At 42.3% G+C, this 25,498-nt stretch overlaps 1 protein-coding gene across 2 annotated transcripts in view; it reads right to left on the bottom strand.

The window, feature by feature from the left end:
- Window positions 1-1,555: 1,555 nt before the first annotated feature.
- LOC113405358 (lysophosphatidic acid receptor 1) overlaps window positions 1,556-25,498 on the bottom strand; it is a 140,030-nt gene continuing 116,087 nt past the window's right edge. For both annotated transcript variants that reach the window (XM_026646507.1, XM_026646508.1), the window contains exon 4: window positions 1,556-2,641. In XM_026646507.1, the coding sequence (XP_026502292.1) occupies window positions 2,340-2,641 (302 nt within the window). In that variant the 3' untranslated portion in view covers window positions 1,556-2,339. The remainder of the gene's footprint in view (window positions 2,642-25,498) is intronic.

Genomic DNA, 25,498 nt, shown 5'->3' with positions numbered 1-25,498 from the left:
ACTTTGAATTTCCACCATCATTCCTACTGACTCCCACACATGACATCATAAATGCCTGCAGGAAAGGAGGAACACCACTATTAAACCCAGATAGTGTAGTGTCCCCCCTTTTGCTGCAGGAGACAGTGGAAGCTGAGAAGACTCTTCAAGGGCTGAGTCCTCTATCATGCCTCCTCACTAAAGCAACCAGCAGAAGGGAAAGTAGATCTGGGAGGCTAGGAGAACAGAGATGACATTCTCCCCAAACCTATTCCCCTCTTTGGGGAATCACCCTTGTTCTCTGAGCACCGACAGGTATGCACACCAAACATTGTACACTCATTGAGAAAACTTTATTAGTGGCTTAGCGTGGAGGGTTTTTCCCCCCGTTAAGTTCAAACAGCCAATCTTCTAGTTCTCATTGTAGTTACATGCGTGAAAAATCATGAGTTCATTTGTTCTCAACCTCAGTAAAGAATATAGCGATGTGTGTTTTGTACAAAGTAAGCGTAAATATCCATCCCTTGTTTAACTAACACGTGATCCCTGGACACCTTCTCTAAGCCCACCTGCCCACTCTCACCTCCCCCACTTTCACACAGCCCCTGCATACCTGCTAAACATTACAAGTGAAAATCCTGGCTCCACTGAAGTCAATGGCAAAACTCCCATTGATTTCACACACACACTTGCAACTTTACACTCTCTCTGCCTCCTTGGTGCTGACTTCCCTTTTTCAGGCATCCTTCTTAAATCTACATACTCTATCCACCTCTGCACAATAGCCTCATGACAGTATCCCAACACCTGTTACGTAACATTCCAGAGCATTACACTGACTGATAAACCTCAAGCAAGTTATTATTTAGGCATCTAACAACATGGAAAACAGCCTGTCGTGAACTTTAGTTATGGTCCATTACATTGTTATGCACACATGGGCGCACTCACACAAACAAGTAATTTGGCATACAAAGGTCCCAAGTTCTTTAATACAAAGATCTCTTCTTCACTAAAATTTATTTGATGGCAGACTATGGCTTTTCATTAGTATTTAATAATTCATAGGAGTTTATATTTGGACAGGTGATATCTCTTCTTAAAAGTAGCCATGTATGAGATGTCCAGCTATTTGGCTGGCTTACCATAATGGAGGTTTCAATTGTTTGACAGATTATATATTTGGTCTCATTAAAAAATAAAATTGTACCATAGCTCCAAGTAACTACTGTTTATGAGATGAAGAGTAAATAATTTTTTAGATACCCTCAAAAATGTCCCTCACTCAGTGCAAAAAAAAAAAAAAAATCTTTTTTTAAAAAAGCGTTTACAAAGTACACTATATTATGCATTAAAAAAATCCCTTTGCATTCCACAATGAATGAGAAAAACACTCCAACACCATAAATACATCTTACAAAACACTCTTGTGCTTCAGCTTAGCCTCGCGACTGTAGCTCTCAGAGCATTAAAGACATATCCTACTCTAAGGAGCTGACCATGAATAAACTTGGGACCCCTTGTGTATGTTACATATTCCAATACCACACTTCAAAGAAGAAAGTTAACTACTGTACCTTGTGACTAGAGTACTGTTTATTTCATAATCTAAACAAACACTGTAATACAGTCTATGCTTTTCTACTTTCCTGCGGACGTTACAATGAGCATCTTTTTCTGAATTAAAACAATCCGCCATCACACAGAACACGTGTGCTCTAACACCAGTAAAGAAGGTAGGAAGAGTCGGAATTTCCATCATTTTCCTGTGGCCTGTATTAGAAAAATATTTTTGTTTTGTTGTAGTTATGGCAGTGTCGCTAAGAATACAAAGACTACAGCATGTTTTTTTCTCCCTGCACAGTTAATGTCCATCACAAGCATGCGGATGGTGATAAATATTAAGTATTTATTAAATGAAATGCATTCTTTTTTTAAAAAAAACAAGACTAAGTGTCTACATGTAAATGCAGTGAAGCAGGTATACGCTTAATTAATCAGAGTTGATTTCAACTGGCACCAAGACAAAGCATATTCTGACAGAGTCTAGTTAGTGTAGTCTAAATAAGACTTTCCTAGTGCTACTTATGAATTCCATTGCAAGGAATCTGCTTTCTAGTTTCAGAAAGTAGAACAAAGGACGAGGGCTATAGCACGGCCAGTTCTGCATACATGGCTGGGGTTGTGCGTGGGTGGGTTTTCTGGAAAAAGAGAGTACTGTAGTCCATTAGTATTTAAGAATGTCTTGTGAGTTTGTTACTTTCCTTGTGCCCAGCCCTCTCTATGTGGTTTTCTAGCCTGTTATTGTTCATCCATCAATAAAAATTCTCTGTGGTTCTTTTTGATCTTTCAGTTCCTTTTTAAACCACAGAATGATCATTACTGTGTACTCCAGCCAAGATGGTGTGATTGAGTGATGAAGCAGAGCGGTCAGAGCCTTCGGTGGGGCCGTTGGCATTCTCGCTGCGCTGACAGCAGAGGATCTGTTTGAAGGTAGCACTCATTTCTTTGTCCCGGTAGGAGTAGATGATGGGGTTCATGGCAGAGTTGAATTCAGCAAGTAGCAGGAAGAATTTTTCATAGGCCAGGACATTACACTGAGGACAGCAAACATCAAGGAGCAACAAGACTAATCCTGGGGTCCAGCAGATTATAAAAGCACCTAGTGAGAAAGAAAAATCAAATATCAATACGCTGATCACATAACAGGCTGTGTAAATGATCTGACCAAAAGCAGCTGTCATAAATATAAAGGGAAGGGGAACAACCTTTATGTATGCAGTAACATAAAATCCCTCCTGGCCAGAGGTACAGAATCATTTTACCTGTAAGGGGTTAATCAGTTCAATTAATCTAGCTGGCACCTGATCAGAAGGACCAATGGGGAAAGAAGATACTTTCAAATCTGGGGGCGGGGGGAGGTTTTGTTTGTGCTCTCTTTGTTGGTTCCCTCTGGATAGAAAGAGAGGGACACCAAGCAGGTAAACCATCTCTTGAAAAGATACCTTGAAATGATACATCTACAATTACAGAAATTGTAAGTAAAGGCAAGGAAATGCGTTAGATTATCTTTTGTTTTAGCTTGTGAATTTTCCCTATGCTAAGAGGGAGGTTTATTCCTCTTTTTGTAATTTTGAAGTTGAGCCTAGAGGGGAATCCTCTGTGTTTTAAATCTTTTTATCACCCTGTAAAATTACCTTCCATCCTCATTTTACAGAGGTGCTTCTTTTACTTTTTTCTTTATAATAAAGTTCTTCTTTTAAGAACATGATTGATTTTAGTGTCCTAAAAATAAAGGGTCTGCTCTGTACTTTTATTAAAGGCAATTGGCTGGTATATTATACTCAAGCTTCCCCAGGAAAGGGGGTGAAGGGACTTGGGGGGATATTTTGGGGAAATAGGAACTCCAAGTGGTCCTTTTCCTGAATCTTTGTCGAAATCCCGTGGTGGTGGCAGCGATACCGTCCAAGGACAAGGAAAGAATTTGTGCCTTGGGGAAGTTTTTAACCTAAGCACGCAAAAATAAGCTTAGGGGGTCTTTCATGCTGGTCCCCACATCTGTACCCCAGAGTTCAGAGTGGGGAGGGAACCCTGCCAGCAGCAATTTTTAATTTTATTTTTCTACAATAAATATACTCCCAGCAATTATTTCTTCAGTGACATGATGAGAGGTTTATCTCTTAAAATCTGAAAATAATGTTTTCTGGCAGCACTTCAAACCAGAAGAGGAGCCACCCCTCCCCTTTAAATATTCCCTCCTTGGCAAATATATTTCCATTTAAAGGTGATAATGAGAAGCATTTTTCCACTTTCAGCTAGAGACCTTTGATTAAATCTTACTCCCGGGAGACAATGCTGCAATTTACTTCTCAAGCTAACAGCAACAAAGACAACCCTTCTGTTAGCACTGTGAATGAAGCAGCAGAAAGAGAGAAGCGATGCAGGGAGTAATTCTCAAGGAAAAGAATTTGTTTGGGTCCTGCTAATCCATTTCAGGCCCATTATGTAATGCAAAGTAGTAAACATGCCCTCCGTGCACTGAAAGGTAGTCCTTTCAAGGGCTTTATTTCCTTTCTTAGAGCTTTCTTCAGAAGAAATTCAGAAGCTCCTAAGTCTTGAGTAGCATGACTGCCAAAGAATCTTACATTGATTAAAACACTTTTTCTCTCTGCCTCACCCCCACCCCCTTCAACACTTGCAGAACAGAGTGTGGGTAAAGCTCAGCACAAAATTCTGTATTTAAGTGCAGGGATGAAATCAAGTAGCTATTATCTTAATAGGGACAGTGAGTTTAGGTATGGTATTCTCTTACTGAGCACTTCAGAATGCTTCCAATAGATGCACAGAAGAGGAAGCTCTGACATGAAAATATTTGAGAGAGAGAAAATGGGGGGATTTCAATGCTCCTGAGATTTGCTGGATTGACATCAATGGAAAAATAAAGTCCCTAAGTATAGACATATTTAGCACAGACAACGACAATATAAGCTTCCGTATATTGCCCTGTAAATTCTATTCTGTTTAGGTTCTTATACTGCAGCCATCACTATGGTATCTGTTTGTGTACCCGCATTGTGACTGGAGGGGTCAACTCAAAGGGGGAAATAGTTTACTATGCATAGCCCATTCATCCCACAGCCTCTTTGCTGTGTCTGCCAAGAAGGTGTCAGTTATTCCCAGCTAGGGCAAATGGTGGTTTTGTGCAATTTGGACCCCTTTCCATTGGGAAACAGGCCATCAAACTCATTTCACACAGGCCACTGTACAGCCCTAGACCTTGCTCCAACAGACTGAAGGCCCCAGAACACTTATACAAAGACTCAGGGTTGCACTGTTCTCTTGTCACCTACATTTATAGACATGCTTGTGTGCTGGGTGCCTCTGGGTGAAGTTTCAATTATCTTTTTTTCAAAATGGTTGAGTAAATAAATGCCATGCGTTGACTGCACTATCCCCAGACCAATCCAAAGCAACACCATCATTTAAAGGAACTTTCAGACACCATTCCTCAGCAGGCACCTCCCATTCACTGAAAGACTGAGGCAAAGGCAACTTTCATACAGCCTTCAGCGGGGGAGGTTTAGGTTGGATATTAGGAAAAACTTTTTCACTAGGAAGGTGGTGAAGCACTGGAATGGGTTACCTAGGGAGGTGGTGGAATCTCCTTCCTTAGAGGTTTTTAAGGTCAGGCTTGACAAAGCCCTGGCTGGGATGATTTAGTTGGGGATTGGTCCTGCTTTGAGTAGGGGGTTGGACTAGATGACCTCCTGAGGTCCCTTCCAACCCTGATATTCTATGATTCATAGCCCTAGGAATCACTGATGTCCGGGGTGATATGGAAGGAAAGATTATTGAGGAAGGCGTGGAGCACTGTCGGAATGACTTGCCCAAGTCTGACACATGGAGCGAGGACTGTATAAGGAAGAAGGTCAGAATGGATACTCAAAGAGCAGGGGTGAAAGGGCACTGCGTCCACTAAGAGGATTTTAGTGTGGGTTTTTTTTTCAGGGAATGGGTTCTTTGCAAATATTGTGGATAAACTGTACATCATAACAAAGTAGCCATGAGACCTTATTTCTGCAACTGTTGTAGCTCTTACATGATGCATCTTGTCTAGGATTCAAATGAAATATCTTTATGGCAGAGACTGTGTCGCTCCATGTTTCGAAAATACCTACCACATTTAGGGGGCTATCACAACAAACAAAAATCATCATAATCATAAATCTGTCTTCTTAAAAGACAGGAAACAAAGTGTAGGAATAAATGGTCCGTTTTCAGCATGGTAAATAGTGGTGTCCCCTAGGGGTCTGTACTGGGCCCAGTCCTATTCAACATATTCATAAATGATCTAGAAAAAGGGGTAAACAGTGAGGTGGCAAAATTTGCAGATGATACAAAATTACTCAAGATAGTTAAGTCCCAGGCAGACTGCGAAGAGCTACAAAAGGATCTCTCAAGACTAGGTGATTGTGCAACAAAATGGCAGATGAAATTCAAGGTTGATAAGTGTAAAGTAATGCACACTGGAAAACATAATCCCAACTATACATATAAAATGATGGGGTCTAAATTAGCTGTTACCACTCAAGAAAGAGATCTTGGAGTCATTGTGGATAGTTCTCTGAAAACATCCACTCAATGTGAAGCAGCAGTCAAAAAAGCAAACAGAATGTTGGGAATCATTAAGAAAGGGATAGATAAGAAGACAGATAATATCATATTGCTTCTATCTAAATCCATGGTACGCCCACATCTTGAATACTGTGTGCAGATGTGGTCACCCCATCTCAAAAAAGATCTATTGGAATTGGAAAAGGATCAGAAAAGGGCAACAAAAATGATTAGTATTGAATGGCTGCCATATGAGGAGAGATTCATAAGACTGGGACTTTTCAGCTTGGAAAAGAGATGACTAAGTGAGGGATATGATAGAGGTCTATAAAATCATGACTGGTGTGGAGAAAGTAAATAAGGAAGTGTTATTTACTCCTTCTCATAACACAAGAACTAGGGGTCACCAAATGAAATTAATAGGCAACAAACAAAAGGAAGTATTTTTTCACAGAACGCAGAGTCAACCTGTGGAACTCCTTGCCAGAGGATGTTGTGAAGGCCAAGACTATAACAGGGTTCAAAAAAGAAATTCACGGAGGATAGGTTCATCAATGGCTATTAGCAGAAGCTGGGAATGGGTGACAGGGGATGGATCAGTTGGTGATTACCTGTTCTGTTCATTCCCTCTGGGGCACTTATCATTGGCCACTGTTAGAAGACAGGATACTGGGCTACACGGACCTTTGGTCTGACCCAGTATGTCCGTTCTCATGTAAGTTCTACTATCTGTGTTGTATGTTTCAAATTTGGAATGGCTTGTGTAAATATCACATAACTGATTTACAAACAGTGAACAATAATGCACAACAGATGTACGGTACCAAGCATTTAACTGTGATAGAAATGATTTTTTTTTGAAAGGCATGTCTCGTGAGAATAAAACCTTTGATCAGATAGCATACAACATTATTAGCTACTTGGACTCAGAGGGAATGTAGTCTCCTACTGTTAATGTTTGGAATATCAACAAGAAAAAATGTTTAATATATGTAAGAGTAAGATTATGTCATGGAGGTCAGGGAGTCCATAACTTTCAGAGACCTCTGTGACATTTTCTACTTCAGCCCCAGGTTAGGCTCTCATTCCCTCTCTCTGGCTTCAGTTGTCCCCCCGTCAATTCTTCCCCCCCTATTATTTTTAGTAAAAGTCACAGACAGGTTGCGGGCTTCCGTGAATTTTTGTTTACTTCCCGCAACCTGTCCATTACTTTTACTAAAAATATCTGTGACAAAATCTTAACGCTAATTATGAGAAGATACTGCAGGAGGAAAGTATAGAACATAAAGGACTATCCTGAAACAAAGTGACATTTATTTAGGTCTCTGCTTGCATGCAAGTTGTATAGTAGTCACAGACACACTTTACATCAACCAGTCAGAATCTGTCAGTTTGGTCAATCATTGACGAGAGTCTATTTTTCCTCTACCCATATATGTTGTCTTAACCAATGGCTTTGCTTACACAAACAACACGAGAGCCAATGTAAGAACAAAAGGCCCTCTTCTGAAGAAACAGACGTCACTGGAAGCAGATCTGACACGTGATTGAGAAAAGAGAACACATTTTCAGTTTGATGGATTTTTTTTTAAAAGGAAAAGCAGACACACTGCAGATCCAAAACCAAGTGAGGGTAAATGGACTTCAAGCCATTACCCCAGCATGCACAAGTCAGGCTTTCTGCGAGGGAAGAGCGCTTGGTCTAGCTTTACTCTAGTTCCCCAGATGTTTTTATTGCAGCTACAGTGTGAAAACAGCAATATAATATTGTATTAAGCTTCACTTTGATGAAATTATTGGAAACTCACAGACAACTTGTTCCCTTAGTGCTCAAGTAAGCCCAGCTCTGTAATAGACTATTCCAGGCTAGTCCCACCTGTGGCACTGGCTTCCCCAGACAAGGGAGGGGCAGTGCCAACGTAGCTGGCCCTGAGTGGGAGAGAACACATGGCACCAAAGGGTGGTGCAGATGCCACATTCCTCCTCTGGTTCTAGACAACATACCCAAGAACTCCCAATGGGCTGCTGTGTCTCTCTGCCGCCCTCTGCTGCTGTGGTTTTAAGCCACAAAACCGCCTCAAGCCTTCACACTGTCCCACATTAACCTACACGCCAAAGAGTTACGTGCTCATTTTCAAGTTATCAGACTGAATGGCAACTCTTTTAAAAGTTCTCCGATTAGCAGATGAAGCGTTTCCTAATGAGTGCTCTTTTCCCTTTTGCCTAAAATGGGGTAAGATTACATTTATTCCATGAACATTCATTTCCCCCTACTTTACAACGGCAACATAAAATAGGTGTCTGATCCCTGCCAAGTCACGCACCACCATGATTCGGCGATTCTCAGTGTTCCAAGCTCAACAATTCCCCCACTCCTCCCCCCCAAATGGGAGAGGAGTATCAGCACTTCTCGCAAATACAAAAATAAAGTGGGTTTCACTTGGACAAGAAAACAATGAGGCAAAGCCTGAAGGAATGAAAGAGACCAAGGTAATAAAATCTGAAAGAAAGACAGGAGGAAGGAAAGGGAAGTTATTCCACAGCTCTGATAAGATGTGATGTATTCTGAAGCACTCACTTGTTCCTGTTTAACCATATAATTTCCCCCCTACTTACTCCCCTCTGTCCCAGGCCTGGCTGTAGCATTGCATTTGCCATTTGCAAGAAAGGCCTTTAACCTCGTCATGCCTGGTTCCTCATTTGAAAACTGGGACGAATACGACTCACATTGTAAAGTCTTACTTGGACTGGAAGCTGTCTGGGCAGGGAGGTCTTTTTGTTTTGTGTTTTCACAGCTCCTAGCACAATGGGATCCTGGTCCAGGATTAGGACTCCCTAGGCACAACTGTAAAACAACCAAATAATAATAGTGATACTTACCCACCCAGGAAAAGTGCTTATTTACCTATAAACTACTGTAAGTCCTCTGTATTATTAATTGCTCCACATTGTCCTTCCATAGGTATGTCCATCCAATTCTCCCCTGCACAGGACTGGGCTCTCCCAGTACCCATACTCCTCCCCACTTTTGTCCCCTTCCACTAAGCCAGTCTCCTCTGCCCCCCTCTCCAGCCAGCCTCTCCTTCTGTTCCCATCACAGGATTCTGGATAGGCAGCTGCCTCTCTTGAGTCCAGGGTCGGGAGACTTTTGGGGTGGGAAGGGCAGGAGTGGAGAAACCCCTGCTCGGTGGTGGGAACTCTGCCTGGGAATGATGTGAAAGTGAATTGGGATGTAGCATCCTGTAGAGGACAGGAAAAGAATGACTGCAATAAAATTAGCCCCAGACTAGCAGTACCATATGCTTGCAGGAGGGGTTACACTTTACTGGGTTAGAACGGTCACTCAGGGCAAGGTGTAGCAGGAAACGTCTTTGGAAAACAACGTGAACTGATCAAAACAAAGGCAGAAACGAGGCTCAGAAAGATCAAATCCTATAGGAGTCAAAGCGTGGTCAAACAGAGCAACAGGGATAGCATCTATATTGCATGACAATTTCTAGGATTTTAGGCATGACAAATGCTAAATAGCTAAGTATGATTAATTTCTTGGTAGGGAAAATTGTTAGCTCCAGTAACTTGGAATGTAGCTAATTAGCTGTGAGCCAGCCACATAGTTTTCATGCCTTGGATATCAGTAAGCTTCCTTAGGCTGCAATTCTCTTGTGTGTAGCACAAAGAGCTAAACACCCAATTAATTATGTTAGCATTTATTTATAGCTTATTGTCTTTTTCCATTAGTACAAAATTCAGAAGGTTCATTCTAAGTTGAATACTATTATCTGTGACAAGTAATAGTGAATACAGTTAATGGTTCTGCAAATATACAGAATAGGAGTATTTTTTCTTCTGTTTCTAGCCAGATATGATGCTCCCTGATTTTGCTCCAAAAGGGCTAAGGTATCACCCAAAACTCTCAGCTCAAGAACAAATAGTTATTACTATGAGTTTGAAGCTTTGGTTGGGAATTTTGAGTCAGTTTTTTTCACTTAGTTTTTATTTCAATTTCTAAAATGTGCCTGTCTGAAACTCAAGCTCCATGAAGATATATTAAAAAAGGGCCAAGTTCTAACCAACCCAATTCTAGCTCTCCACAACTCATCACAACAAGAGCTCTGCCCTTCCACCGACTCCCTCAGAAAATGTCTAAGGAAAAAGATGTTCCCGAACAAAAGATGTTCCCAGAAAGTCAACAAACTCAGGCTCCAGCAGACCAAAGGGGAAGCAAGTTCCAGATTTGAAATCCCTCCTCTGAGAATGAGCTAGCCGATAAACATATGTAGGGACAGTGGCTTTGTTGAACACAGGGCAAAAGAATTTTACATAGCAGTAAATGCCATCACAACAGTTTCTGCCACTTTCAGAGAGTTCATCTGAGCAAACTGACCCTCTGGAACGCATGGCTGAACGAATATGGAATAAGAAATGTGTTCCTATGTGAGCTTGACACTATTGTACACCAACACAGCGGTGTTTTGTTGAAGGCATGGTTGTGTTCTGACCTATATACATTGTCCTGTATGCTCTGCTGCAGTTCCCACCAATTGTTTTTTAATTAAATGCTTCTATTGTATGCAAGAGGCAAACGTGAATCTGTAACAGTTACAATGAAATAAAAAAAACATGCCATATTCATCCCACCATAAAACAGTATGTACTGTGACAGGGTCAGGCCAGATGGCTACAGGAGAGTGACAGAAGGCAGATATATTAGCCCCAGATTAAGTAGGTCTCTTTTCCCTGGGTAAGGTAACAGGGAAGGTTCCAGAACAATCAGGAACTTTCTGGAAATAATTAAGGCAGACAGGCTGATTAGAACACCTGCAGCCAATCAAGAAGCTGCTAGAATCAATTAAGGCAGGCTAATCAGGGCACCTGGGTTTAAAAAGGAGCTCACTTCAGCTTGTGGTGTGGGTGTAAGGAGCTGGGAGTGAGAGGATGTGCTGCTGGAGGACTGAGGACTATAAGCATTAACAAACACCAAGAAGAATGTCCTGTGGTGAGGATAAGGAAGGTGTTTGGAGGAGGCCATGGGGAAGTAGCCCAGGGAATTGTAGCTGTTGTGCAGCTGTTCCAGGAGGCACTCTAGACAGCTGCAGTCCACAGGGCCCTGGGCTGGAACCCGGAGTAGAGGGCAGGACCGGGTTCCCCCCAAACCTCCCAATTGACCTGGACTGTGGGTTCTACCAGAGGGGAAGGTCTCTGGGCTGTTCCCCAACCCACATTGTGAATCTCTGAGGCAAGAAAATCCGCCAATAAGCGCAGGACCCACCAAGATAGAGGAGGAGCTTTGTCACAGTACATATTGTAAAAGAATTCAGAGCAGGAGAACCAAAGCAAAGAGAGGAAGTGATACAACACAGAATGAGGGGACGATGGTATTCAGAATGTAGCATGCCAGACAGAATACCACAAAGAGCCAAGAAATGGTCATCCTACCGCATCAGTGTTTCCAGCATCATTTCACTAGGCCAGCCGCTGGAACTCCCTATAAACATCACCATTCCAGAGTCACCTGTAAAATCCGGGCTCCATTCAAGTGAATAGCAAAACTCCCATTACCTTCAACTAGGCCAGGATTTCACCTCAAATATCACATTTTTGCTGCTTTTTTCGGTCCGTTTGCAAAGAGAATGTTCAATAAATTGTGTCTACCAAGATTACATCCCTCTTCTTCCTGAACCCCATCTCTTTTTGATTCTTTCTTCAGACTGTTGGGATGTTGAGTTTGGTGCATTTTCACACAATGTAATACCCAGATCACCTATTATACAGACATCCCAACTTTTCCCAGTATTTCTTTCCCCTCCCTTAGGAAATACAGCACACGTCTGCTTTGATATCTGCTGCCATCCGACTCTGATCACTTAGGCATAGAATTTGTTCAGATTTTAGCAATGTGTCTCTCTCTTCTGTCAACAAACACTCTCCTAGGACCGTGGTTGTTCCACTCTTGAACTACTTACACACTTCAACATTCTAATGACTTAGTAGCTTGTGAAAACCTCCTTCATGCTCCGCTTTTGCTTTGGTTGTGCTGGGAACCAGTGCAAACAAAATTAGGTGCCAATATCTACTGGCCTCACAGGGCTGACTTCATCCCTGGGCTTGATATTTAATATCTCACCTTTGTCTTCCTTACACTTTAGTTCTTTTTAAAAAATATCACTCCATCTTTCCACATTATTGAAGTTTCTAGTGTGTTGTACAGTAGGTATTTCTAGGGGTCATGCAGGATTCTTTGGCATATGTTAATCTTTGAACTCTTTTTCTGTTCTCTACCTACAGCAATGTCATCACATGTTCTAAACCATTTATAATTCATAATATATGTATAAGTGATTTTCACTTCCTCACTATATTCTTTAGGTTGAGTCCATAATTTTAAAATCTTAAAAAATTAAAATAAAAAACATTAAAAACTGTATATGTTGCTAGTTCTTTTTGCTTTTGGTTATGCTTCCTATAGTTCTACACTTTAGAAAGTGACAGGTTTCAGAGTAGCAGCCGTGTTAGTCTGTATCCGCAAAAAGAACAGGAGTACTTGTGGCACCTTAGAGACTAACAAATTTATTAGAGCATAAGCTTTCGTGGGCTACAACCCACTTCTTCGCATCCGAAAGCTTATGCTCTAATAAATTTGTTAGTCTCTAAGGTGCCACAAGTACTCCTGTTCTTTTTTTAGAAAGTGACTTTTTCTGAAGTATTAATCTCAGTCCGTAACTTTCTCCATCCTCCTAGTATCTCTTTTCTGCTGGTTTCTTGTCACCATCCAATTACCTGCTTAACTGCTCAATAGAAGTGTGAACCTGTCCTGCGGTGGCTCAAGAGCCTGAGTACCTTTCACAGGGCAGACTGTTAGGAAACATGGCAAAACCCCCAAACTGGTTGTGAGTTCGATCCTTAGATTGCACCAACCAATCATCAAGAGTAAACTCCTCAGGTACTATAACAGCCTTAACATGGAGTCACAGATAGTCCCCTGGGGTACTCCCCAGTCTCGCTATCCAGATAAACATTCCTTTGTGACAGGTCCCTTACATCAAAGATTACAGCAATATTCAGGTTACTCCCAGTCCCAAAAGTACCAGTCACTCACCCCAGGTAAATTACACCTTCGATATCATACCAAAGACACTGCTTATCATAAACTATTTAAAATGTATTACTAGGAAAAGGAAAGAAGACAGTTATTTACAAGGTTAATTCAGGTAACCAGTCACACAAATGAGCTACAATCTTAAGTTTCAAAAGATAATAGAAGTTTCTATAATAAGCAAGCTCTAGATTTCTTTTAGGGCTAACCCAGGTAAAGCAGCCTTGCTTATGGTTAGAAAACCTCCCCCTCACAATCCAGAGTCCAAGCAGCATAGAGATACAGCTCCTTCTCGTTAAAGTTTTTATTCGTTCCCTCCCATGTACTCTGAACTGTGAACTCAGCGGATGGGAGGAATTCACTTGCATGACTCTTTCATGGTGGGTAGGGGGGGAATAGCTGAACAATAAAGTCTTCTATCCTTTTTAAGGTCCCACTATAGTCCGTCTGGTGCTGACGGCCTTTTTCTATTGGGAAGGGTGTAACAGCTTGTGGTGGAGATCAGCATTTCACATTAGTTAATCTCTCTCTCCTGCATGGTGATATATAGTTACAGAGGCTTACGATACAAATGATTATATATTACCATACAATATGGAATACAGATGTTATAAGTGAGATTAATGCATGCAGCAACTCAAGCATTCAACAAACATTAAACACATTCTTATAATCTTAGTACCTATTTTAAGAATACTAACACACAGGTGAGCAAGACTGGGTCCAACTATGTATTTGCCAGCGTTCAGCTGAGACCTGGGACCTTGGCATGAGCTGGCACCTAGTCTGCCAGCAGCATAAGATTTACCACGCTAGCCAGCCACTTTGGCTACTTTGTCCATCACTATCTACCCAGAACTAAACGTGTCACTCAGTATTTCTGAAAAACAAAAAACTCTTCACAGTTAATTCTTCAGCTTATTTAATGTTTCCGTCTTTATTGCAGGTCACGGCACATGCAGTTTATTGACACTAATGTCATTGACTTTAACATGAATCAAAGCCACTTTTTCCTTTCTGGTTCTTGTTAGAAGTTTGTGCACCCTGGGGGCAATATCTCCTACACTGGCATCCAGAAAGCACCAACTTCTAGTGGCAACTGCTAAGTTGCAACGTTCCCTATGGAAAGGAATTCTATCCTAAAATAGTGAGAAAAAAACTATTGAAATCTAGTGTATTCCTTCATGTTTAGTGCACTGTAATGGGAGAGAATCAGAATGTTACAGAGAAAAGACTGTATTTGCCAGTGATCACTAGTGAGCACGAGCCACAATTGCAGAGTGTGCTAATTAATATCACAGGGCACATCTTGAACAGGAGGTAGCATGCAGGGTTCATCACCTAAATTCTTCACCATAGTCCTTTTCTCTCCTCTTCACAGTAGCAGCAAAATCTCAGCACGCTTCAGATTTTTAGTGCTAAACTCTTTTTGAGCAACTACACTGCTTGGTTTGCTATGCCAACTTGGTAACCATATTGTTGTTCTACCCACAGCCGAGCTCCAGTTTTTCACTATATTATAGACTGCATATTTGTCATGTTCTTGGCATGGTTGCTTGTGTTTTAGAAAGAAAGAAAGAAAGTTTTCCCCCCAAGAAGTTTGGCACGTGATACTTTATATTGTGAGAAAACCAATACTAGTTTGTTAGCAGCACATGAGGTCTCAGAAAAACACAACATATAGATAGTGAGTCTGCTATAGTATCAGACTAATACACAAGCAAATTTGCTCTTGAAGACTTGGCTTGATGGCAATCTTTCCACGGACTTCAATGACAGTTAGATAAAACCCTGGAGCAGCTCTACTGTTTAAATATTAGTTATATGCACATGAGTTGTCTGTGGCTCCCTTACATCTAATGTGGGGATCGGCAACCTTTGGCACGCGGCCCGCCAGGGTAAGCCTCCTGGTGGGCTGGGCCGGTTTGTTTACCTATTGCGTCCGCAGGTTCGGCCGATCGCGGCTCCCACTAGCCGCGGTTTGCCGTTCCAGGCCAATGGGGGCTGTGAGAAGCCGTGGCCAGCACATCCCTCGGCCTGCGCCGCTTCCCGCCGCCCCCATTGGCCTGGAGTGGTGAACCATGGCCAGTGGGAGCAGCGATCGGCTGAACCTGTGGACGCGGCAGGTAAACAAACTGGCCCGGCCCACCAGGGGGCTTACCCTTGCGGGCCGCGGGCCAAAGGTTGCCGATCCCTGATCTAATGCTTGCAAATCACCAAACGCCCCTTCACGTTTGATTTAGGGTTAAGAGCTCTTGAAACATCTCATAGCAACAGCCAAAACCCAGGAAAATTATGAAGAGAAAAAAGAAAATGAGAGGCAGTGGGGATGCAAAGAGCAAGACTGATCATCTTATCTCTAAGTTGTGGGTTCAAGTCCAGCATCAGTGCCGGCTGAGAGCAGTTACTGTCTGCTGGCTGTTTAGTAGCCACGTGAAATAAAATTGAGAGTCTCTGTCTTGATTGTAAGGGATCCTCTCCATCATCAGACTTGACTGCCTGACTGACACTCCTACAAGAGAAGCCAAAGGCTGAATGGACACGGAAGTAAACCATATAGGTTTCCAATTCTAATAGCTTTTTTAAATTAAGGAGCACACAAAGTCCTATGTTTCACATATATAAATTATATATTAAAAGGCATTCTTCAGGATTGGTGCGTGAAATCTACCTTCCTTGAACACCTGTCAAATCTTGGGCTGAAACAATTTAGCAACATACATTTAAAATCTCTTAAATTAAAGATCTGGAGGGAAAAAATTAATTCACCATTCATCCAATAACTGAATTTTGTGAGATTCACGAATAACTGAGTTCATTTTTTCCTTAGTAAACTGTTTATCTATAGAAAAGCATTTTAAACAAAACAGGAAATCATTAAGTAACAATGGTCAGGATTTTGGCTGGTTTCTAAACCAGAAAGATATGGGAAGCTAATGAATGAATGCGGTCCAGCTGTAGCCAAGGAAATTTAAATATTTTTCCTCTCCATAAAATGATAGTCCCCGAGCCTCACTCTTGCCAAAAACCTGACACAAACAGGAAGTTTTGGTGTCTATCATTATCTTGCAACAGTTACATAATGGCCTTAGCGCTCCTTCATAAGCACAACGCGTGACACAATCTCGCCTGTAATAGCAACTTGGCTGGAATGGGGGCATAAAATATCGTCGATGACAGGGTCTTGCAGAGTCAGACCTTTGCGGTACTGGCGCAGACCTATGTAATACTGTGTTACACATTGGACAGGGGTCAAGGAAAAGCAGATGATGATTAAAGGAATTCAGATTTGTGGAGAGCTGGAAGGAGGAGAAAATATTTTCAGTCCATACATCCCTCCCACCTGCAGCTTTTTAGGCTGGATTTAACTATTTGTTGGCAGCTGGACTATACAAATTTGTATCTTATGGCTATCACCGGGTATTCTTTCATTTTTTGAAAGAAACTGGCCCCCCCAAAAGTGAAGTAATTAATATTAGTTGATCTGAAGCAAATGCTTAGTAGACTATATAACAACCCCCCTCCCCCCATTCCTCCCTGGGTTACTCGGGAGCTGGCAACACTCACCTGTGTGCCCGGGCGCCTGATGTTGTAAAAGAGATCCTGAGTATCCCAGTGGTGATGTTGGATAGGTGGGGATCCTCTATTCACCCCTCTGCTGCAGTCCCTTTACTCCTAAAGGAATTTACAATTGGCGGTGCCTCCCCCTGGCTGGCCCCTGTACACACTCAAAGGCGTGCCTTGGGAACCTCCAGGAATAAACCTATTCTAATAATAACCACCCGTGGCATGGGTCTAACTCAAATACCAATTATAAATAATATACATCCCATATACTTAAATTAGAGTTAACACATCTTTACTTAACAACTTAAAGTAACAGGGTGTAACCAACTAAGATTAAATGTCACTACTAATTTAAATCCACAGGGGCAGTTGAACAAAACCAATTAACAAATATACTATACAGTAATAAATGAAACTTATCTAACTGGCATTTATACTGCCACTGTTTACCCCACCCCGGAGTGTGCACTCCTCTGGATTTCAGTCCTAGACACTTGCGTGGGCGCGCTGGAAGATCTGCAGGTGGAGACAGCGCTCTGTTGGTTCTGTGCATCAGTCCGGCCAAGGCAACAAGCTGCACAACCCCTCTGACAATTGGAGCTGGCCCCACCAAATGTCAGCAGCTCTGGGTCCTGGTTTGGTGCAATGATCACTCTGCCTCTCCTCAGACTCAGTCTCTCTGCTGTGCCCCCCTTCCCTTGCAAGTACTTTCCCAAACCAGAGTGGGGGTTACACACAGGCCTTCACTGCAGGCCCACCTCAGTCAGCTCCAGGCACAGCAATAGTCTCTGCCCTGGCTCCTGGGAAGCCACCAACCACCTATGAAGCTCCCTGCTCAATCAAAGCCCCTACAGGTTCTCAACAGCAGCTTCCGACTTCCTAGCAGCAGCTCCTGGTATGGACAGCGCTCCACACCAGCAATCTGGCTCCTTTCCCAAAATGGAGCCCATCGCCTGCTTTCCTTGCACTCCTTGGAAGAGAAAGTGTCTCACTCTTTCTCCAAGGCCTCATGGGAGTTGTGGTCTCTAAGGCTAGACTGCAGCACACAGGATCTTCCCAACTGGAACACTCCCAATTATGTTCAGAGGCCCCTCCAGTAAGAGGGGCTTACAACTACTATGGCCAAGATCTTTTAAGATGACTAATGAGTTTGAGGTGCCAACTTGAGACACCTTAAAAGGACCTCCTTTTCAGAAAGTGCTGAGCATCCACTCTTTGAGAATCTGGCCTCTTTAGAGACACCTCTAGTCGGACATTCAAAAATGTAGGTACACAAAATCACTAGGCAAGTTTGAAGATCTGGCCATATATCTCTAAGCAGAAGCACTTAGCCAAGTAGGTCTTTTTATGTAAGGCATTAAGCACACCTGAACTTATACTAGAGTACTTGTGGCACCTTAGAGACTAACAAATTTATTTGAGCATAAGCTTTCATGGGCTACAACCCACTTCATCGGATGCCCACGAAAGCTTATGATCAAATAAATTTGTTAGACTCTAAGGTGCCACAAGTACTTCTGTTCTTTTTACGGATACAGACTAACACGGCTGCTACTCTGAAACCTGAACTTACACTGGGAATTTTAAAAGTAATTTCGCTGTTATGAATTTCTTTGACACTTGGTGCCCCTTTAATTTTTAAAAAAGCCATTCGGAACCTTGCTACAGCAGTAGACATGCTTATGCAAACATGAGGGCTCACCACAAGAGGTCATCTGAGGCACAGAGTGGACAGTTGGCATGCTGAATGAAGCCGCTTACCAGACTTTGTTAGCACCTGAGTCTGCTATGTATGTTTAACACATTGAAGATTTTGGTGTTTCCTTACTACCACACATATTGCAGATTTTAATCACAGAAAATTATTTCATGCTGAAGTTGAAAGAACTTTCTTTTTAAAATGTCCTTCCTCTCCCTTCCCCCACTTCTAGTATTTTGATACTTCTCCAAGTTCAATCACAATGCTACATTTAAACAATATGGTTTGTTTAATATCTTTTCAATGTGATTTCTTTTGTTGTTAAAGTCCTTAAGCATTACTTGTATTATGATTGGATCAGCTCCAACTGCAAAGTAAGTTTCTGACAAAATTATGCGTGTATGAAGTTTAAATGTTAGAAGCCGATGTGATCCCACTATAAGTAGGATGAAATTAGTAGTGATAGCAGAAATAGAGTTATTAGAAACTCTTGGTTTCCTTAACACAGCTAAATTTGCTTCTAACTTAATACACTTTTGGAAGGCACTCAAACATTATAGCCATGAAGGTAGTATAAAATCTGAACAGAACAGAGTAAGAATCTAAGGCAGACAATTGCAATGATCAGATGAGATTCAAATTCCAACTCAACTATGAGCAATGCAGATGTGTTTTCTCCAATCTAGTTATAGTTGAATGGTATCCAACTATGGCTAGTTAGTTAAGGAACGATCGTCATCATTTAAAGCAATTAATGGATCAAGCCCCAACTACATTAAAGACTGGATTTTGATCTATAAAACACTGACAGCTGCACTCCTCTGGGACAATATAGATTAATACACAAAGAATGAAACACACAAGAGCTGGGGATAAAGCATTCTCAGCCAAGGGGATCTGACTAGGGAACAAATTTCCAGGGGAGATAAGGAAAATCCTGAGTCTGACTGTCTTTTAGCAGGAAACACTGCAATACCTTCCTGTTTGAAAAGGCCTTTTCCACCATAAGAATGAGACTCAACTATGACACTCTCCTTCTACCTCTAAGGGTATGTCTACACTGGCAAGTTTCTGTTCCACAAGTTATACTACTTTTATTAAAGCGCTGGAATTAAACTGCTGTTGCGTGTCCACACTGTGCTCCTTATGACACTGGAGGTGCATCCACATTAGCAGCTCTTGCAACGGCAAAGACAGCAGTGCACTGTGGGTAGCTATCCCACTGTGCAGCTGGCCACAGGGTGCTTTGGGAAGGGTTTGCAATACCTCATGGGACAGGCACAGCGTCACATGATGCAGGTTTCCCAATCCCATTGTTCCCTGGGCATCCTACTACATTGCCAGCTACTTTTCAACTGAAGGCGGGGAGTGCAGGGGGAAGAGTTTGTGACAGGGAGCGTGTGTGTGTATGGAGGGGTGGAGAGAGACAGTGTGTTTTGGGAAACAGAGAGTGTGTCAGCATGCTGTCTTGTAAGTTCAGACAGCGGCAGGAAGCAACCAGTCCTGAGGCAGGGGAAGGGGGAAAACACACACACACACACCTGCCTCTGTGTTCAACAACACAAGCATTCCACATTAATGGTTTGCTTTGTGTCCCAGAGCAGATCAGCACAGCACACAAGAGCTGTCAGAAATGGTGCTTTGAAAGGGGAAAGGTGCATGTCTCCAGGGCAGCCGAGTTCAAAACAATGAGCAGAGTGGTCACTTCAGGCATTATGGGACAGCTCCGGAGGCCAAGTACAGCGCAGAAAGCAATCAATGGTCTACACTGGCAAGAGAGCACCAGAGCCTCGTTGAGGTGGTTTTTTTGCAGTGCTGCAACTGAGGAGTTTCTGCGCACAAAGTGGCTTTGCAGGGTGTGCCTGTCTGCAGTTTGAGTGCAAAAAGCTGCTTTTTGCTGCACAGGAACTTGCCAGCGTAGACAAGCCCTAAGCCCCTATCAACCAAACACAAAGTTATCCTGAAACCAATAAACCTTCAATGAAAAAGTAAATTAATGAAAACTAAGTAACTAAACCAACATACCCCACAAACTTTACCTCCTCAAACAGAGTTTTTACCCTGAATAGGGAGAGGTGCCAGAGACTCCATGAAGTCTGTCAGGGATCTCACTATTGCTATCAACTTCATGTTGAAGACCGTCAGATACCATGGTAATTGGCAGCAGTATAAAACCCTAAGGCAAAAGACAGATAGTAACTCCATTTAGTCACAGAAGAAAGTCAATGGAAAGGGCACCCAAACTTTGCTCTAATGAGCACTATACTGGCAACTTGTCAGAAGTCCAAAAGCTACGTACAAATATGCATGAAATGGAGCAGAGCAAGTTTAATTCTACATATATTGGATCTAGGTGGCCTAGATCAGGTTGAACCATAATGTGCTGGAAAATATAGCCTCAAGCCTGGACTTCTGTATTCAAGATGACATGACAAAGCGTAGAACTTTGGGGACTGTATTTAGCTTCACCTAACATTTCAACTGTCTCTGCTTCATAGTTTCAATAGCTCCTCCAAGTTTTCCTGGGATTCAGCTAACTGGCAGCATCCGGACAAGCTCCCTTTACTACCAGAGAAATTAAAAACAACAGAAAGGCAGATGGTATGCATTGGAGACGCTGTACCACTACATATGAGTTAACAGAGGTTTAATTAATTTAAACTTCTATCTATTGTAGATAAATTCTCAGCTTTCACTGGTGTAGACATGTAACAAATCCACTGAATCTAACAGAGTTCCTTCAGATTCACAACGTGTAAGATATCAACACCTGGCTCAAGGCGTTGAATTAATTTTCATGTTGCTAATCAATCTTCATGAACAATATACACCTAGGCCTCTCTTGGGTCGCTCAGCAATGTGCTCTCATATTCTAAATCCACCTGTCTGTGAAAAACAAACAGTCTCACACCAAGAATAGCATTTGCCTTTCAGCTGTGGACATTACCACAATATTCAAGTCATTATGATACTGCTCAAAAGCTATATATAAATAGCTGTGATAAGTGAAGGGGGGGGGCAATAGCTCCCTTTTATGGACACCCAGCCATGCAGTAGCTATAAAATCCCTCTTAATAGCTGTTCTCTAATTGCTCTACCTGTAAAGGGTTAAAAAGTCTCACTACTATGTATAGGTAAAAGGAAGTGAGTGGACACCTGGCCAAAAGAGCCAATGGGAAGGCTAGAATTTTTTAAAATGGAGAAAAGACTCCTTTTGTCTGTCTGTCTGTTCTCTTGGGGAGAGGCGGACAGGGCGGCAGCTATGCTGTGAGAAGCTCGGGCCAGGTATGAAAAATCATCAGTATCATACCTAGAAACAACTCATTCAAAACCCCAGAGATGTAAGTAGATCAGGAAATGTCTAGGAAGGGGCAATTAGGTTTATCCCTTTTATTTCTTTATGGCTTGTGGATTCCTCTGTGCTAACCCCAGGTGCTTTTGTTTTGCTTGTAACCATTAAGCTGGACCTCAAGGAAGCTATTCTTGGTGCTTAATCCTTGTAGTTGCTCTTTTAAAATCTAGTAATAGCCTGAGTTCCCAGATGTATTTTCTACTTTTTTTTTAAATCAAAATTTACCTTTTTTAAGAACAGAATTGGATTTTTGTGTCTTAAGAGGTTTGTGCACATGTCGTTTAATTAGCTGGTGGCAACAGCTGATTTCCTTCCCCCCCCCCCCCCCCAATCCTCCTTTCTCAGCTCTTCCCTAGAGGCGGGGTGAAAGGGCTTGAGGGTATCCCACAGGAAGGAATTTATGTTGAAGACTGTCAGATACTATGGTAATTGCCAAGTGCGCCTTCCTGGGCTCTCAAAGGGGTTTTGCACTTGGGTGGTAGCAGCATTTACCAATCCAAGGTCACAGAAATGCTGAAATCTTGGGAGTTTATTATATATAAGACTGGAGTGGCCAGCACTAATTTTTAGAATCCTTGCAGGCCCTCACCTTCTGCACTCGAAGTGCCAGAGTGGGGAATTATCCTTGACAATAGCCTTTTGATAATAATGACAAAGGGCACTGGTCTTAATATTTGGAAGGCTGCTCAGTCTGCATATTTTTGACAATATGACTATTTTAACCTCTGAGTCACGGTTTGCTGTAGAGTCACGATGAAAGACTAGGTTTTGGCTATGGTAGAAAGGAATCAAAAACGAGTGCTGACTCCGTCTTCTTTCTCAGTACAACAGTCGTTCTAATCTAGTAATAAAAACACAGTAGTAGTACAGCAGACGATTGAAACACTAACAGGGCAAAATTGGGTTTATTCCCCACCAATAGCGTTCATGCCAAGTGCCAGCCTAGAGCACCACTCTCCATAGAATAGGTAAGGAAGGGAGCAGCAATGCTGCAACCTTTCCTACCGAGCTCTGTCACTTGTCTCAGCTTTGTTGTGGAGGCTCCATTGCTAGGGATGAAAAGGTACTGCTGCCTCCATGCCCACGGAATTCTCCACTAAGACCAATTATAATAATATAATATATTGGCACTACGGTGCCAGTTATTGTTCACTGGGATTCAGACTAGACGGAGATCACTCGTTTCTCATAGGTCACTCAAGAACTCTCAGACGGTAATAAATTATGGTTACTACTAACTTCAAACACCCTTATTCTCCCTAGGAGTTCTGTGATCCTGCTTTCTCATGAGGATAACTCAAAAGGTGCTTATTTTGCAGAATTCCCACTTGCCACGGATTTTAGTCCTCAATGGAGGACATGTGCCTTTGACATGTGTATAAGAAATGTACTTCAGAAATTTTAATTTCAAGTGTATTCTAACATTCTCTCCTGTGCTTGGCTATCAAGGTGTTGAGACATATTTTACACAATGTACTCCAGAAGGGTCGAGCTGGTATGGTAAATCCCATGTCCTAATAATTCATTTCCTTTATAAATATGCTACAATAATATTTTACCATTTCCTAGTGACATATGAATGACGATCATGCAGATGTGTCAGATATCACATTAAGCCCCCCGCCCCAGTCCAAAAACCCTGAGGGGAGACACGCGCGCGCGCACACACACACACACACACACACACAGACTGACACCTGTGAAACACCAGGAATGCCAGTGAGTGCATGGGGGATGGCAAAATACTGGCAACCAAACAAACCCTTAATTTCTGCTGCATGGCGCCTGGGTTTTTCAAATCAGCTCTTATTGATTCTGCACACTATACCCACCAGCTGGAGTCTAAAACTATTTGCATGACCTACAGTTGTGATAATCAAAACTGATCATCCTCTGCAAACTAGATCACATCTGATCCATGGAAGGCGCAGCGCTCTGGCTGAGCGATACCCACGGAATTGCCAACCCCATTAAGTTCCAGAAGTAATTGCAGAATTTAACTGATCTGACAGGCATAATGGCATTAAAAGAGAAACCACCCTCCAAATTATTTCAGTACTAGTAGCAGAAAGATCATGCAGTCTCACAACTATAATTCATAAAATCCTGTGTGTAAAAAAAGTAAAAAATGGCTGAGAACTTAAAAAGTGGAAGGTAACAGACCACAAATCCCAGCGATGTTTCAACCTGGTGATATTCTAGACAAAAAGCTCTCAAACATGTGTTTACCTTTCCCCGTGCGTTTACCTTTTACTCCACACTGACTGAAGAAGAGCTCTAGGTAAGCTCAAAAGCTTGTCTCTCACCAACAGAAATTGGTCCAATAGAAGATATTACCTCACCCACCTGTTCTCTCAGATATTTGAGGCATTCAATTCTAAAATGATTCTAGCATTTTTCAGGGGTTCGGCATGTCTGATGGGGCCAAGCTCTCTCGGGGTATTGGGGCAGATAATACAACTTGGTCAGGGGAGGTATTTCCTTTCCCTGTTAGCTCCATGCATATTTGGTTGTTCTCATCAGTGAAGTACACCGACAGCTTTTCACAGTGGTTGATGGGTCTGATGTCTGGGCCATGCAACTTGGGTTGGTTCATTATGCAAAACAGTTCTGCTGCATTGAGTGAGGAGGAGTAGAAGGAGAAAGCTCATTGTGTGTCCTTTACTGCAGTGACAGCCTTACAAGAATTGCTTGTGCTGCTGCTGGATGGATTCAGAATTTTTTGTGTGGCACTGGAGCTGTATCTTTCTGCCTGTGCACCTTATCTGTAACTGTGAAAGGAAGTGGATGGTTTAACATTCCTGCTGGACTTGTGTCTGCTCCCACATGGCCAGATAGGAATAGTGGTCAAACACACTATTTCCTGCTCAAGTCAGAAGAGTGCCCCATCTGTGAGTTGCAGCTCTAGCCACTGGATCTATCTGCTTGTCGGCTCCAGGCTAGACTATTGTAATCCACAACATTTGGGCTGATCACAGAGGCCACCTGGATGTTAAAGGACACGGCACCCCATTTATTAACTATGACAGAGCCGTGGCATGTCTTACCAGTGCTTCATGCTTTACGCTGGCTGACTATTGACTGAGTCCATTTAAAGGTCCTGTTCATTTATAAATCCTTAAGTGGCCTGAGGCCTGGTTACCTCAACAGCTGCCCCCTCTTGTTCTGCATCATGGAATGGTCCCTGTATTCATCAGGGACATTGGGTTAAGAGCTCGGGGTATGGGAGGAGAGTTTTTCCAGTGCAGGGCCTGCAGCTGTGGAACTGACTTCTGAACCTGAGTTTTACTACCTTTCAGACCTGTTGCAAGATACACTTCTTCCTGGAAATGTTTGCCCAATGGATAGGCAGGGCCCATGATTGCTTTTGGATCCTGATTCTTCGAATAAGAGATCATGATGGAGGATAGGAGGCATGAGAGCTACACTCCCACAGAGGGACGTCTCTTGCCTAAGAATACATTTAGGAAGGAACGCCCAGAGTTATTACAGCGATGGGGACCTTAGAAATGCATCCAGTGCAATCAGGGATACATAAGAAAGTATCAGACACACCATAGTTGTGAAAAATAAATTAACAAAGTATGTGCTGATATATATATTTTAAGTTATGCTTGCAGTTATGCCAAGTTCAATAATTCACAAAAGGTATGGAAGACTTTTGTTCAGTAGAAACTCACTTGCACTATGGGAT

The sequence above is a fragment of the Terrapene carolina genome, unplaced genomic scaffold (assembly GCF_002925995.2).
Source record: "Terrapene carolina triunguis isolate 2854851 unplaced genomic scaffold, T_m_triunguis-2.0 Scaffold35098, whole genome shotgun sequence".
Classification (NCBI taxonomy): domain Eukaryota; kingdom Metazoa; phylum Chordata; order Testudines; family Emydidae; genus Terrapene; species Terrapene triunguis.
This window is presented reverse-complemented; position numbering and strand designations above follow the sequence as displayed.